Genomic DNA, 17436 nt, shown 5'->3' on the forward strand with positions numbered 1-17436 from the left:
AACATAGGTATTATACAGGGCTGTCTCTGTGATTTTTGGATAAAGGCTATATTTGTTGTGTTTGTCTGAATCAAAGTATATTCATTTTGTGAGCTAGTGTTCTAAACTTGTNTGCCTGGTACTGGTTTCCTTTACAAATTCATAAGTGCCGCACAGCCTCTACCTATCAACTTTGGTGGTGGTGGTCCATCACTTGCATCTTGCTGTGCTTAGCCTTGATCTGATTCATATTTTGCTGCCTCAGCTAGGTGATGAGGCACTAATGGTCAGTGACCCTGCCTTATGCTTGAACCTCCTATCCCCCAGCACATGTGGGCAGACTGGTATTCGGAAAATGCTCATCTGATATTGATCCTGGACAGTCAGAATCATCAAAATAAATACTGTGAAGTAAGTGTGGTATACTTATAGTGATGTAATAATATAATTACAGTAATATATCTTACAGTAAGGCTCCTCCTGTTTATATAAAGAATTAATAATTACTTCCCTGGTGATGTTTCTGTTTTCTCCTTTTCTCAAATTTTCTTTGTTCACTGAATTTGTTTCTCTTTTCCTTGCACATTGGTATTTCATGATATTACAGTCTTGACATTTAAAATTTTTGATTCTTGGCATTATTTGTTTCACTGTTGCATAGTAACATTTTTGTTCTTTGCAACCATCTGCTTATTTTAAGGTGTGTAGTTTTTCAGTGGCATAGAATACTTTCATATCTTTACTGGCCTTAAATGTTAATCTAACATCTTTATGTGTGGCATTTTTTTCTTCATAGACTTCCTATCTTTTTCTAGTGAGCACCCGGTAAATACAGAAATGGGCTGTTTTATTCAGTTGATGATATTTTAAGTGTATTTTGTATCTCAAGCCTACCACATATACTAAGAAATAAAGATTCCCATAAAATCCTTCCATTGTGCTGTAGAAAGAATTAGTAAGCCGTTTTTTAAGGAGGGAAGTGGGCCTCAACAATGGTAACTTGTCCAACGGCACTTAGGTTTTGATCCTACATCCACTTACTCCAAGACTGAATGAAGTTCCTCCTCTACTCATACTTGAGGAGATCTTCCTCCTTGCAGGTAAGGCTCCACCTGACCTTGGGCACCATAGAAATGAAGGATAGAAAATTCACCTGCTACAGCAGGCATACAGACTCTTAATGAAGCTGGCATTAGGGAAAATACACAAACTCATCACATTCACTGCCCATTTCTGCCTACTAATATGGGAAGAATAAAGCAACTACTGTTAGAAGCCTGGAACCCAAACCCACCCTCACTAATATGAAAGTCAGGAATGAGGATCAGAGATGGAGAGAGGTCAGGTGGTATGCATATATCTTCCCTTCTCTTACAGATGATTTTAGAAGAAGCAAGCTGATACTGAAATTTGAGAGAATGGGGGAAAAAAATCCCCAGATCATACTATGGAATTGAACATTGTAGAAGTTGATTAAAAAAAAAAATACAACAATAGAGTAATTCTTAGGAGAAAACTATGAAGAATGTCAAGAATAGTACTTATGGTTTGACATATCCATATATAAGTTTACAGAGTAACACATTGAACAAATAAGGTCTCATGAGTATCATAGCACTTGGTGAGATTTGCCTGATGACCACAATGAGACATGGAAAAGATGGTCAGTCCTTCATTTATATATTCATTTACTTAGCAAACACGTATTGAATACTTGTTACATATGCCAGGCACTAGACTAGTCTCATGGTATGATAGATTGTGCTCTCAAGGAAACAGACTGTTGTGTAAACAAGTTATTAAAATATTTACAACGTTTTATGTGGGACTCTTCCCAGTCTTCAAATTTATGAAAAATCCCTATCAGGTCAGTGGTCTGGCAAACACATCACCCTTGGCGTGTTAAGGCCACTCCATTTCTTGCTTTAGAACTCATTCTTTCATAAACTGTGGGCCTGAAAAAATAGACCCTCTTTTTAAACACCATCTCCATTGCCATTGTCATATTTGGGTAATCAGATTCTTCTAAGGAAACCACGTTAGCTATAATACTCCACCAAAGATAACCTTGTTCTAGTTGTTAATGCCTTCCGTTTCTTTTAAATACAAGAGACTTTTGCTCATTTTCAAGCCCAAGTTTTAAACCTTTTTTTTCCTCCTATTGCGTAAGACTCTTCTGTAACTGGTAAAGCATTTGCGTGTTTGTAGACATCTTCTTGTATGTGAACTTTACAAACTGGCCCCTATAGCAGTCTAGAGGATTTATTATTATTTGTTTCACGATATAATCATATTTACTTATTGGTTATCTGATTAGAAAAATCAGCGATTCAACAAGCTTCTAACAGTTTTATTGTCCTTAGTACATTTTTAACTAAGAGCACTCCACCCCAACACTTTTGTCATTTTTTTGCTATGATGTTTTTTATACATTTTCTTAATATGTATTATTATTACTGCTACTACTACTGCAATTTTTAGTATTTAGTCATACTAGCTGTACTTTTGGCCCAGATGTTGCCTTTCAAAAATCAAATAGCTATAAGGAGTTGTGATCTTTGTGCGTAGAAGTCTGTAGTATTTCCTAGGAACCATCTGCAAATCCTCAGTCCCTGCCTGTTCCTGCATAGGAGCCCATGAACAAATGTTAACTGTTTGTCTGCTTGTTTGCAGGAGGAATGCCCACTCCTGCGCAGGCCTCATTGGTGGAGGAGGGGCAACCACAGACACGCCAGGAAGCTGCCTCCACTGGCCCAGGCATGGAACCCGAGACCACAGCCACCACTATTCTAGCTTCCGTGAAGGAGCAGGTATATCCTCTTACTGGAATTTGCAATCAGTTATTTCTTCGATGCCTTTAAAAATTAATCCTTGGATGTGTTTTAAATTTGTCTAACGTCCTTGATGCCTTCACGTTTTTTAATTATAAGGTGTTTACATCCCTGAGTACATTGGGATGACTGGCACGTAGACCGCTCCAGGTGCCAGTCAGAATCGGAACATGCAGGATACTTGTGCGTCTGCAAGTAAGGACAATATCGATGGTGATTGGTGTCTCTGTCTCTCCCACATTGCAGAGTGTGTGCATGCACGCCAAGCCTTGTGAAGCATATTTTACACTGCTGACTTTTCTGTCAGGACCCTGGCAACTTGAGGCCTATAATATCCTTAGATGTGTTGACCATTTGAACATTTTAACATAGGTATTATACAGGGCTGTCTCTGTGATTTTTGGATAAAGGCTATATTTGTTGTGTTTGTCTGAATCAAAGTATATTCATTTTGTGAGCTAGTGTTCTAAACTTGTCAAACTGTGCCAGTTTGCTTCAATGTCATGTTTATGTTGACTTTTTTTTTTTTAAGGAACTTAATGTTATTTATCCTTCAAATACAAGTAGCCTTCTAAATTAGGTCTTATCTGTTGTGCTTAGAGAAATTGGAATTCCTGAATTTAATTTCTTCAGATTTAAAAGCTTAATAAGGTGAATGTAAATTTAAAGCTCCAGGAGTAGTTTTTTTTTTTTCCTGCCCCCTCCCTCAAAAACAAAACAAAAGAAACATATGCCTTCTGTTGGAAATAATTTAATATTACATTTTTTTAAGCTTTATGATTAAACCACTGATTCTTTTCTTCTCAAGAGTTATAAACTTAGATGTATATTTGCTGGAATACTCTTTTAAGAAATCAGTATCAACAGTTCAGATGACTAATGATGACAGAGTAAAGGAATATTTAATACCTCATTATTTTACTGTTTGCTGTACCTTACAGCTAGCTATGTAGAGTGTAGGAATACTCCAGGATATTTGACATTAGAGCCGTGTGTTCAAGAAAAATGATTTCATAGCTTACGCTAGTAGCAAAATATCAAAATATTTTCCATTCCCCCACTGAAATTTGAAGTTTTCAAAACATTCCACAATCTAAAAATTTGACAAGAGACAAAAAAATTGTGGTCAGTACTGTTTTCATTTTCCACAAAACTGTAGATTATCCAAGCTTCTCTCACCTTTAGGGAGGAAGAAAGGACTCTTATTGCACCTCATAATTGTCAAGATTTGACCCAAGGAGCTGTAAAATGAGAAGACTGATTTATTTTGAGCTGTTAGTATAGCCCACATTTTGGGGAAACATGATGGTAATTTTATCAACATGCCCAGAACTGACTTCAAGCTAAAAACTGTCTTCAGTAAACATAACTACAAGAACTTTGCATTTGTACCTTGAGACCAGATGATACCCTGTATGTTGAAGAAAATTGGAAGCCTATTATGATTTTCACACTGGAATTCGTTGACAGCCTCAGATGACTTCAACATTCTATCTTTTGGTGATGAATAGTGTTCTGAATGAATATTTTGTAGGAGATAGAATGAAGGATTCCTGTTTCTGAAGATACCCAAAAGAATTACAGGTATTTGCTATTTATGAGAAGAATTACCATATATATATATATATCCCAGATTAGTTAGTTAGTGGGCAGCTGTACTCTACGCTTCTACTCCTGTTCTAAGAATTTGAATCCACTAGTATCTGTTTAATTTCTTTTAAAATTGTTTATCAGTGCTCAGCATTTCATTCAGCCCAAAACCATATCCATCTCTTGTTCCAAGATAGTCACCTGATTTTAAATAGCCAACATGAGCTTCTAGGCAATTAATTAACTAACTTAATTTCTTTATAGTTGGGGTAGAAACTTCTTAGGACTTTCCTGAAATGTCACTCCCTATCACCTACCCAATGAGACAGCACAGAAAAGTTAGGAATTAAAAAAGCTAGTTACTATTGACCTTATATATTTGATTTGAAAATAACCAGTCAGAATGTGACATTCATAATTGTGTTAGGCCCAAATGAAATAGTTATTGTCCTTGATAATGTTTTATATCAAAAGAATAATATTCTTGGGTGGGATGTATAGTTTTGTTTTTGTTTTTTAAATCTCAATACAGCGCAATGTTCACAGCCATGGAGTGAAAGCATGAGATTCTCTGATCTCAAAGAAAATACCTTGTTTGGTCGCAGCCATGTGTCAGGAAGGATATTTCATTGGGTACAGAAGGAAGAGACCCTTTCAGTGCAACTGAGTAGATAGCCTGGGTTCCTATCCGGCACCCACTGCTTTCTGTGTTATCTTAGGAAGATTTCTTAACCGTTCTGTACCTCAGTTTCCCCTCTGTAAATTGGTGACAATGATAGTTATTGAGGACATTAAATTAATCATTGTAAAATGCTTACAGTGGTGTCTGGCACTTAGTAAGTGCTCATAGTAAGGGCTAATATTACTGTTTTAATCAGCATTTCTACCTAAGAATAAAGGGTGCCTCTTAGGAGGAGCTAGTGGTGTTGTTTTTAAGTAGATAGATATTTTTATGTAGATAGATAGATATATGGATAGATTTATAGATATTTATGTAGATAGATGATTGATTCAGTGAGCCTTCTTTGGACAGTGATAATGAAGATAAAACAACTTTGTGTATATTGAGCTGTGTTTATACTATGACAGTATTTTATTTCTACATGGCATTAAACTTTCAAAACTTCACCATGCTGGTCTCACAAATTAGAACAGCCTTATGTATGTATTCTAAGAAATAGAGCATGTAAAAATTTTACCAACATGCTGATTTTGTGCAATTCAAACATAATGTTACGGCACTTGGTTAAGACATTGGGAAGTAATATCTTTTAACACACACCTGAATTTTGACAGAATTCTGGGTTCTTCTTGAGTAAAAGTACATCCAAGCCACTAAAATACCTCATATGTACTCCTCCCGGGCAATTCACAGTAAGTAGTAGGGAAGGAAATAGCAACCAACCAAAGCAGTCTTGTTAACAAAGCATTAGTCTGTTAATATCTGAAATTGGTTTTTGGGTGTCAAAACCACAATTATATCTTCCTCTACTGGGCCACACTTTCCCTAGGATCCCAAAGACAGAAGCTATTCCTTATTCCTTGACAAAATGTTGAGATTCACATTCTCTCCCTTCTGTGAAATGATAGCCTTTTACATTGATGTCAGTCACTTAGGTGCACACCTGAGCAGTTATAGAAAAAGTCTTTGCTCTTTGCCAGATAGAAAGACTCCTGTTCAAGTGCTGCCTCTTTGGTGACGCCATGTGTACCCCATCTGAGGTCAGATCTCTCTCCTCCTCTTTAGCACTTTATACCACTGCTTTGACTCTTATTGTTTGCTCCCTTGCATTATATAATTAGCTACCTAACAACAGAGCCATGTTTTTATACATTGTTTCACACATGTGTTACAGACTCCCCACCAGCACTTTTAATGATAATAGACTTGGAATAAATGATTGCTCAGAAAGGGGGTGGATGAATAATACTGGCTCTCAGATTACTTTGTCACCAACTAACTGTTTGTGAAGATAATGGGACCTGTAGCCACATTCATAGAGCATTACTGAGCAAGAGAATCTCACAGACAGCACTGAGAAATGTAGCTACCTAACGGTATATTCGTATCCTTAAGTCAATTTGAATTGAGTGTATCCATATTGATGTAGGAATTAAATCTGATCTCTGCATGGAGCAAACTAAAATTTTATTTCCTATTAGTGGTCAAAAAATGACAGAGGTGTTAAGAATTTCACTTTCCATCTTTCCAACTTAGCTGAAAATTAAGTGTAGGAAAAAGAGAATGTGGTTTATCTTGGTAATGTTACAAAATATCTACCAGCATCATGTATACCAAGTGATAGAAGTAACTGCTTAAGAAATTTCTTCAAGCATCATGCTTCAAGAGAAGTTAAAATCATCCCATGGGAATAACAAAATAATGTGATCCTTGAGCTCAAATCCAAAATTACATGAAGTGCCAGTTGGCTGTAATCAAGATCAGCATTGGACAGGTTCTCCTGTTCAGCTCAACTCCTTAATAAGGATCCAGGAGTCCATGATGAATACAGATATTGGAAACAAAGAATTTTTTTGTATCCTGATAGTTTTCAAGTGTCTGGCAAATTTAAGAATGATCTGTGCCTAGCTTAGTATCTTACACGTAGTGAGATGAAGAAATATGGCCAAATGTGGTTCCTCAAAGGGCCCTGCCTCCTCCTGTGAAAACCTCAGGCTTACATGATGGATTTCTCCTTGAAGTGGTTGGTAAATATTTGGATGCAGAAGAATTGGAATTTGGTAAGACACTTGCTGCTCATCCGGAGCTTTGCCTCCACCCCTGCAGGTTAGATGGGTCAGTGTGCTACCTTCACAGGCGCAAAGGAAACAGTGAGCCAGGGCCATGTATAGGCTATTAGTATCAGTTGGGAAAGTATATTGTAGTTTTTATAACTGATAGGATGTGATCTGGATTATAGAAACTCTTTAAAAGACCATATGGCCAATCATAGGGTTAGCAAGCATATTTCATGGCTCTGTATAGGATGCAAGTTGATTTGCATTCCATAGAATCACACGTAAATATATATTACACTCTTTTATCTTGTGTCATAAAATTGCTTGCATAATTGAGATCTCTGTTTGAACTTGGCCGTACTCAGGCACTTTAACTTCCATTCTGCTGTTCCCTCACAAACCTCACTCTCTTATTTTTGGCTTCTGATCTAAGAAGTTTGGAAACCACATTTAAGGTTGAGGCCAATCCAGATAGCATGAAATCGTAAGCACAGAACAGATTTAGTAAAACATGCTCATTTTACATATACTTTTCCTACTCTGGTGAGGTCCTAAATTAGGTACCGTATATAGTTCTTTTGTTTTTTGGGTTTTTTTTTAAAGATTTTTTTTTGGGGGGGGGACAGAGACAGCCAGCTAGAGAGGGAACACAAGCAGGGGGAGTGGGAGAGGAAGAAGCAGGCTCCCAGCAGAGGAGCCTGATGTGGGGCTCGATCCCAGAACGCTGGGATCATACCCTGAGCCAAAGGCAGACGCTTAACGACTGCGCCACCCAGGCGCCCCTATACTTCTTTTGTTATCCTTGATGAGTGAAAATTGCAATGTTCTTCACTTGTGAGGCTCTCAGTGAGAAGCCTCCAGACCATATTTTCTGACTTCGGTGAGAATTTCAGTTCTACCATCAGTGTGGCCGTATTAACTTAAGTGAAACTTAAATATTGCGGAATGAAATGAGAGTCATTAAAGATCCTTAATTTTTGAAGATAGAATAAGGAACTTTGGAGCCAACTGTGCCCTATTGATATTACTTCATTTTTACATGGATGTGTTAGCTTCAGTAATTACACACCCTTCCTGTATGGCAGAATGCCCAGAACTGAACAAATTCCAGTGCAATTATTTACTTTATTCCTCTGAAACTGAAACAACTCAACTGTCGTGCACCTGCCTTTGCAGCTTCCTTTTATTTGGCCCCTAAGTTTATTTACAATGAAATCATTCTCTCTGACACACCTCAACCACATGCAGAAGACGGAATTTTTATTTCAACCGTAAACAAGCATAGTTTTTTGCTTAGCTAAAAGCACTGTAAGTACAATGCCTAAAACTTCGCGTTTTTCCTATTAATCACTTAGTCATTTTTCTTACTGGTAACTGAATTATCCCAGCAATTATAATTACCATGTAACGTATAGTGAAGTCTTCCATGCCTGAACTGCATCATCAAACACAAGGTAAGATTGGATCTTTTCTTAGTGATTTCTGTGGGATCATCAAATTTTACAGCTTTACCTCTTTAATATTATGGAAATGTGGTTCAACATGAGGTCAAGTGGGAGAGCTCTTGTGACACTATTTGGCCTGGATTCAAAAATTCTGAACCCTGCCGGTCGGTTCTCAGATCAGTCCTCTTCGTTTGTGTGTGCTGTGCTCAGAATGTGACGTTTCTCTCCCGTGTGTTCATGGTGTAGGGGAGCCTCCGTTTCAGGTATCTCCGTTATCAGGTGGTTAAGGAATACCACAGACTATGGCTTAATAGGTTTATTCAGTATGTGAGTGTATGTAAAAAAATTGTCCTCAGCAGCATAAAAAATTAAGAGTGCCAAGTTAGCTTGCAACAAGTATATACATTTTGTGATAGCCTGATAATTGATCAGCTGGACCTGTTAGCAGTTTCCCAGTCTTACAGGTCCCCGAAGTACATCCCTAATAGCTGCATATTTGTTCTATTTGATTCAGTTGGAGACATCTTTTTAGGTTTATTCAGACTCTAGGTTTTGTTTATTTGTTTTGTTTTGGTGTGTTTTGTTTTGTTTTGAAGAGCTCTTAAATTCCAGGAATTTGAGCAGACTCCATCTGGCTTTTCACACATAGCTAGATCACATACGCAGCCATGAAATACATAGTAGGTGTACTAAATATAAAAATATCTATTGGGCTCATGGACTGGGAATGCAGAAATGCTTACAATCCTGCTATAGTTAGCTTTAGTGCTTGCTTTAAACTGAATAAAAAATATTGATTGAAAGCATACTGTGAGCAAAGCACTCTGTCCAGGAAAGGGAGGGAAGGGATGGTAAGGAGGCCTCACAAAGATGATCTTTCAGGTACAGTTTCCACCCTCAGAAGAATGCAGAGGCACAAACCATATTACATACTTTTATGTGAAGTAATTGGCACAGTATGAATATTCGTTAATGGAACCACAAAATCCAAAAATGTGTTCTTTTGCCTCTTTTTTGTTTTAAGCAGGCTATAAATATGTATTATATCGTATTGGTTTTATATAAATTTGCTAACTTAGGCATTTTTAACTTGAGTTTTTGCCGTTGAATTAGCATTACTTTTTGTTTACATTTGAAAGTAATATTTTTCCTTTATTAACACTTAAAGTTAAGCCTGACTTTGTATGTTTAAAATGATAATTTCGGGCGCCTGGGTGGCACAGGGGTTAAGCGTCTGCCTTTGGCTCAGGGCGTGATCCCGGCATTATGGGATGGAGCCCCACATCAGGCTCCTTCGCTAGGAGCCTGCTTCTTCCTCTCCCAATCCCCCTGCTTGTGTTCCCTCTCTCACTGGCTGTCTCTATCTCTGTCAAATAAATAAATAGATAAAATCTTAAAAAATAAAATAAAATGATAATTTACTTTTCAGTTGAATAACAATTCCTCTTCAGAGTTAAATTATGAATATATGATATAATTTTCCCCCTGTACATGCAAACTTAATGCTATGAAAGTTGAAATGACTGACTGCTGAGTCGGTGAGATTAAATGGGTGACAGGATCATTCAGCACTGAATTCCCTGCACTGCATGATCATTTTTCTTTTTAGAATCATTTCTGGAGAGAAAAATATTTTAGAAACATTGTTTTTCCCTCAGGTCTAACCCTGCAGTTCCTCCATAGCTATAGCAAAACAGTCTGTCTTCATGAGGAAGTGCTCTCAATTTATCAATTGCCGTTTTTGTTGCTTTTGTAGAAATGGATCCATATGGTCGCTCTGTATCTTTTTATATATTATGAATGTATTGTTTCCAAAGTGATTGGATCTGCTTGTATGTCAGCAAAGTAATTTAGGTTATGATTATGTCATTTTATACATTCCTAAGTTTTGTTTTTTTCCAAGTAGTTTGAAGACAAATCTCTGTCTTAGCTTGTAGAGTCTTACGAGTGTTTATGTACCCAGACCTTAATGCAGGGGTTGCATGTAATAGAACCAGTTCTGCAAACACATTGAAAGAGCACATTATTGAAACTTGAAGATAATGCATGTTATGCAATTAAATTCTGTATAAATCATATTTCAGATATGAATGTGGCTATCATAAATTGAAAGATAGTTTTCTTAGAATTGAAATCTCTTGGCTCTTGAACGAAAATGTAATTTTCCCTTAAAAATTGGAGCTCAAGGTGTTTTTCAATGTATAGGCTCTTTAATTTATATTTTAATTTGCAGACTTTTACATATGAAAATTCCTATAGAGCAACATAACATCAGAAAAGTATTCATCATGTGGTATCATCCTCTGTAATGGGAGGTATATCTGATTTGCAAGTTCTCCTAAAATCATTCCGAAAGCCTAAATCAAGATAAAGGTCCTTGGTTACTGTATAGGGCCTTCTATTTTGCTATTCTGGGGGAATTAAGGCTTACCATTTCCTTCATACTTAGCATTTCTGCATTCTGTTATTCCTTTAGAAATTCCTTTCCATCATAAAGTTGATGTAAACTATCAATTCTCCACTTTGCAAGTATTTTCATAAATTGTTTTGTTTAAAAAATAAAGAGTAAGCCTACCTTGCCCAAGTATGGAGTGGATTGGCACCTCCTTCTTTTCATTCATGACCTTAGCTGCCTCATATGTTTCTTGCTTTAAAGCTATAACTGTTGTAAGGGGAGAAGCTTGCTGGAGTTTTCCCATAGCCCCATTTTCTCATTTGTTTCTTAATAAGGTGAATATTGTTTTCTTTATATAATGTAAGTGCTTCACAGCAGGATCTTGATTTTTCTCTTATTTCAGTTAGCAAAGTATAATGAAAAAGTAGATTCTTATTAATTTATTTTGTAGATAAATGTGTCTTAGTAATTGATGCTGTTGGCATTATTTTAAGCTGATTGATGCGAAGATTTGATGGTCTGTAAGTAAGACTAGGAAACATCAGTTTGTATAACTATGCTTACTGAACGGAATGCTGTTACTTGTAGCATGTTTGATTTGCACTACAGAGTAAGGAAAACATATTTTACTGATGTGCAACTATTTTATTCGGTTGAATTTTTTTTTAATTTCTGAACCCTTGGTAAAACTTCTTTTGATTCCCCATTAAAAATATGAAGATATTCACCCTGTTGTCAGAGTTAGAGAGTTCTCCTATTGTAAGGCCAGTAGAACAGGATGAAGAAGAATGGTCAGTGGATTATCTGTGCCAAGTCTGCCTTTGTGATCACAAAGACCGACCCCCCCATTGCTTTATTGGGTTTGCTGCTTTTTAGTACAGCCAGACTGCTGTTTTCTGTTCTCCCTGCCATCATCACTTCTACTACCACTACTAATGGAAACAAATGATTAATTTGGAAAAGATTTTATCATAAGGATAGGATATAAGAATCAATGAATTCTATGGAATAGAAACCTATTAGGAGACTAATAGCTAACATAATTACTTACCATGTGCCAGGCATTGTGCTAGGTTGCTTTACGTGGAGGATTGCCAGTGTTCCTTATCACAACTTTATGAATTAATGCTTTGAAAATCTCTATTTTTTTGGCCACGGAACATCTGATCCAGATTTCTTTATTCCATTTATTTTCCCACCTTAATAGACTTGGTTAGAAAATATATAGTCTTAAGTGATAAAGATAAATTGTTTCAGTAAATTGTTTTTAATCCTTAAATTAGCCACGGCATTTTCTGTTGCTTTTAACCAAAAACCGTGAATTATTCAGATATTTGTCATTATTGCCCCTACTTACAGGGAAACTGAAACTCGAGAGGGTTGATTAACTTGCCCAAACTTTCACGGTGAATTAGGAGGGAATTTGGGATTCATATCAGGCAGTTATGTTACAGAAATGCTTACTAGACAATTAAAGTCTACAATGGAGTCAATAAAGAGAAGAATGGATACAGAAGAAAAGTGAATCATTGGTAATCACAAGATTAGTTGAGAAGTTATCTTGGAATATGAAGGAAAAGAACAAAAAGGATATGATAAATGTTACTAGACATGGAGGCTTTAGAAAGTAAGTCTAACGTAAGCATTGTGAATGTTATCAAGAAAGATTTTATAGTAGCTAGAACAGAAGCAATACTTAAATATAGTTTAAAAACATTTTCTCTAAGCAGAAAGTAAAGCTGTGAATGTACAGATTTGAAGGGGTCATTACATTCCAGGTGTCACTTATGGAAAAGAGATCAGTCTAGGAATAACCTTGACAAAATTTTATATTCATAAAGATGTAGGAGAAAAAAACTACAAGATAAATGATTTATCTGTGAGAGATAATATCAGACTTGAGATCTAGATCTAGCTTTGCTGAAACAGTAGATGTAAGAAGAACATAGAACAGTGTGTTTAGAGTGTGGAAGGAAAAATCCTTGTAATCTAAGAGTTTTATACCCAGCTAAATCGTCTCGTGTGTGAAGGATTAAAACTATATTCTCAGACATTCAGGGTCTCATGAGATATATTCACCCTTGTATTCAGGTATCCTATTTGATAATTGAAGATGTGTTTTCTTCAGATAGTAACCAAATTTAAGACTCAGGAATAAGAAACTCATATTATAAAATAACTAGTGCATCTTCTTTTTTCTCTCTTTTTTTTTTAAGATTTTATTTATTTATTTGACAGAGAGAGAGGCAGCAAGAGAGGGAACACAAGCAGGAGGAGTGGGAGAGGGAGAAACAGGCTTCCTGCTGAGCAGAGAACCCCATGTGGGCTCAATCCCAGAACACTGGGATCAGGACCTGAGCTGAAGGCAGACACTTAACGACTGAGCCCCCCAGGCGCCCCCTAGTGCATCTTCTTTACTCATTTAAGACTCCAAACCAGGGATCAAGGGTTATTACATGTTATCAATTAGATTTTGCAGTTATTCTCTTGTGTTCTCCTGCTTCCTCTGGTCCACAAGCTACATACTCCTTGGTTGGATGGATATATTACTATGGTGACCACCACTGTTGGCCATTGTTACTATTCTGATTCACTTTCAATAATAGTAGCTAAACTGCTTACATGTTTTAGGCACTACATAAGGAGAATGCCCTGTCAGTACAGAGTTTGATTTAGGAGTTCAGTGGCATTTTTCATTGTCTCAGCATGTATGATGTTTTGCAACCTGTAAACTTGTGCTGAATGACTAAAGTCATGTTTGTTGGCTTATTGAATTTGTAAAGACCAAAAAAAAAGAGAGAGAAATCTGCAGTTTGAGCTGGGAACAAATTTCTATTCGTGTTATCTTTCTTGGATCTCTGAGTATTATTTTAATTGTGCTTAAAATATCAACATGCATAATACGATCTTTTTATGTTAAGGTATATGCTCACTTAGAAAAGGTCTTGTAAGAAAATTCCCAAAGGTGTTCTGGACTACAAAGGATAGGATTTCGGACAAGGTAAGCAGCAGGAGTTTAGCAGATACCTGTTGAATGAATGAATAAAATGAATGTAATCTGTGTAGAGCATTTACAAGTGAGTAAGGAAAAGGGGGGTGTGCGATATTAACAGATAATTGACAACAGAAGGAATATAAAGGACCAATATGCATATGAAATAATTTTCTTAACTCACTTAGTAATCACAGAAATATGAATTAAGATAATGGGAATATATCTGCATTATATTGGCAACTATTAAATCAAAGATAAAACAGTGCGAGTGTTGTGATGTTGGCAATTTCATGTACTATTGATGAGTAAATTGGCACAACCATTTTGGAAAGCACTTTAATGATCTGTAATAAAGGCCTTAAAAATGGTTGTGTCTTTGGTTCACTAATTCTAATTCTAGGGGTCCAGTCTAAAGAAGTAGTTACTGTTAACACAAAGATACTAATCATAGTGATGTTTCTAATATCTAAAAATTGGCAACAACCTAATTGCCCAAAATGAGTAGAAAAATTACATAATAGTATATGTATATGATGGGGTTTGCACAGCCATTAAAAATCACATTTTTAAAGAATTTTTAATGAAATGGGAGGTGTTCACAATACAAATGAAAACATAAGTTATCTAACTGTGTAGACTCTTCTATAGAAATACATATTTATGTATATATACACATGCACTTATTAATAATACAGGAGATACTCTTAAGGAGGTATCTGTCCCTGTGTATTTTCTAAATTTCTTACAAAAGACATGTCGTGCTTAATAACAATTCTACAGCCACAAAATAATATGACCAAGGAGGGAGAAAGCCTTTATAAAAATTACAATAAGATGTTACTACAGACCATGGTTGACAAAGAAGGAAAGAACAGACATTTATATAGATTGTAAGATATGGAAAACTTGTCAGATGAACCATGGTTGAAATGGGAAATTTTGCATGACTAGCAGTCTTCAGATCCAGAAGGGTATCAGGGCAGTGGTTAAGGTCAGGAGCTCCCACTTCTACCCCTGGCTGTGCTGTGTGACTGAACTTTGGGTGAAGGCTCCTGTGCCCTCATAATGGTTCCAAAATAGTCAGTACTCAGTAAACATTCACTACAGCTGTTATCCTTGAGATGATAGAAAGGTTGTGGAAGCAACATATTCCAACCCCAGGGCCACTTAGGAGGGACCTGAATCCAGAATGAGGAATACTCAGAGGGATGGGCCCAGGCTAAGTCTTGGGCCATGAAAAGGGTTCCAAACAAAGGACCAGGCAGAGGTTACATGCCTAAGGGTCCTTATGTCATCATGCTGATGAAGCTCATGGGAGGGTCCAGTGTCTGTCTGGATCCATGGAGATATGAGTTGTGTCATCTTAAAATGATTTTGTAAATTCAACTCTTTGCAGCTATCTTTAGAGGTTATTTAGAAATATCTCATTAAGAAATTCCTTTGATATATCTTTAACAGTTACCTTGGAGGGAATTCTACCAAGAATCATTAGGTAAAAATAGGAAGATGCAGAGAAGTGTGATAAATACCATTTTTTTGGACTGCCCCCTTCCAGGATATAAATTCCAAGGATGCTTTCCACTGTATTCCATAGGTTAGAATAGTGTCTGGTACTAATCAGCCTCTTCGTACATGTAGAATACATACTTGTTTAAAATGTTTGAGTGTTCATGGAAAAGAAATAGGGAACAAAACATGAATACACTAGTGCTCATCAGACTCACATTAATTACCTAGGAAAGGTGAGGGAGTAAGTAAGAACCCTTCCCCAAAAAACAGCGTAGGAAGGGCATATCCAGAGTAAATAGTTTCTTCATGACATGTTTATGATAGATTGTACCTGATTATTTTTTCCTTGCTTTTAGAAAAATCAATTCTGCAGAAGATCAGTAGTGAAAAGAGATTGTTCAGAAATGGATGTTTGTTTTCTAAATGGAATGGTGGTCCTTGCATCTTAACCTTAACCGCATTACACTTTGGGTTCTTCTCCGTGTACAGAAAGATATCAGTCTGTCCAACCCCCCAGCCTAGTGACAGCAGACTGACTACATCTTGAAATGATGTCATGCATTTTTGTGGGGGGTGGGGATCATTTGTACTGACACGATTATATTTTCTAGCTTTTAAATGCTTCCAGCTATATTTCATTGAAAACGTAGCTTTAATGAGTCATGTCTAAACCTGAAGAAATAACTGTGCTTTTACAAAGAAGTTGAGAATTTGTCACTGCTGTGATGGTACATACCTCTAGTCTATTCTCGCCTTCCATAACCTGAATGTAGTCCAAAGCCACCCGTAATCACTTGAACTGATTTATTTGATCTGGGAGAACTCATATTGGTGTACTCTAAATGTTCTTTATGATATATTTCTACGCAAAAAGGTAAATGTAGTAATTAGGACTGTCTTTTTTTGTGACTAGAACGGTGCAAAAAATATGGAGCCATATCAATACAGTTCTTGTATCTGAAATATAACAGCCCAATTTCAGAGTCCTTTATCTCAGGCAGACTAGAAATGTACCACCCATGAGTAGATTGGCCATAAAATATTGCAAAGCACAAGATCCAGTTTGCTATTCTGTGGCTATTTTAGCTAGCGTTGTGACTGCCCTAAGTAGGTTTTTAAACATCTTGAGGAAACCATGTTCACTATTACAAGCACCTTGACAGCTCCAAAAAATGTCAAGTGGCCACCTGAGAGCCCGGGCCAGGGAATGGGTAGGCGGTACCAGCAAGAGAACTGAGCTAAGAAAGCACAGGTCCCTCCCATGACCTTCATTTGGATGTTTGGGAAGGTGCACCTGGGTGATCAGCGCATCAGCCTCCCAGCTGGCCAGCCTGCCAGCCCACTCCTAGGATCCTCTCGAAGAGGCACACAGGGCCCCGGAAGCTTCATTTTGTTCTGAGGATATCACTGTACCATAGTGAATATGTTTAAATGAGGTTACTCTCATTATTATTTATGGTAATCATCTGATAATTCTAAAGAGTTCAGTAGTTTTAAAATTCCTCTTGGAACAATGGGAAGAATGGAGGCACTGATGTCCAACCAACCTGGCTTCAAAGCCAGACTCCCACAGATAACTTTATGATATTGGGCAGGCCCCTTAACCTCTCATAGCCTCTTTCCTCCTCTGTAAAATTACAATAATAATGTATACTTTGTTGGTTGTATATTTAAAATGCTGATAATGCTTGATACTTAATAGATGGTCAAGTCCCTCTTTAGAAGCAGAGCTATTCAGGTGTTTCATGAATAATGATGCTTTCTCTTTTGGGGGTTTTTAGTGATAAGGCTGACATTCAAATCTAATTATTCTTGAAATTGTTATAGCAAAATGAAGCCACCCACCCAGTGTGGAGTTTTGTTTACTCTGCTGCTCTTTATTTCCTGCAGAGTGTTAAATTTATTTTCCATCTTTATCTACCAGAAATCTTTAACTCCCAATTTTTCAGTTTT

The 17436-nt window shown here is 36.8% G+C and overlaps 1 protein-coding gene across 8 annotated transcripts in view; it reads left to right on the forward strand.

The window, feature by feature from the left end:
• Window positions 1-2630: 2630 nt before the first annotated feature.
• The window catches only part of PKP4 (plakophilin 4), a 163113-nt gene continuing 148307 nt past the window's right edge, over window positions 2631-17436 (forward strand). For 4 of the 8 annotated variants that reach the window (XM_034654607.1, XM_034654604.1, XM_034654605.1 and 1 more), the window contains exon 1: window positions 2631-2789. In XM_034654607.1, the coding sequence (XP_034510498.1) occupies window positions 2658-2789 (132 nt within the window). In that variant the 5' untranslated portion in view covers window positions 2631-2657. The remainder of the gene's footprint in view (window positions 2790-17436) is intronic. The other 4 variants (XM_034654600.1, XM_034654601.1, XM_034654602.1 and 1 more) reach the window with 1 other exon arrangement.

Source organism: Ailuropoda melanoleuca, chromosome 2, assembly GCF_002007445.2.
Source record: "Ailuropoda melanoleuca isolate Jingjing chromosome 2, ASM200744v2, whole genome shotgun sequence".
NCBI classification, from domain to species: domain Eukaryota; kingdom Metazoa; phylum Chordata; class Mammalia; order Carnivora; family Ursidae; genus Ailuropoda; species Ailuropoda melanoleuca.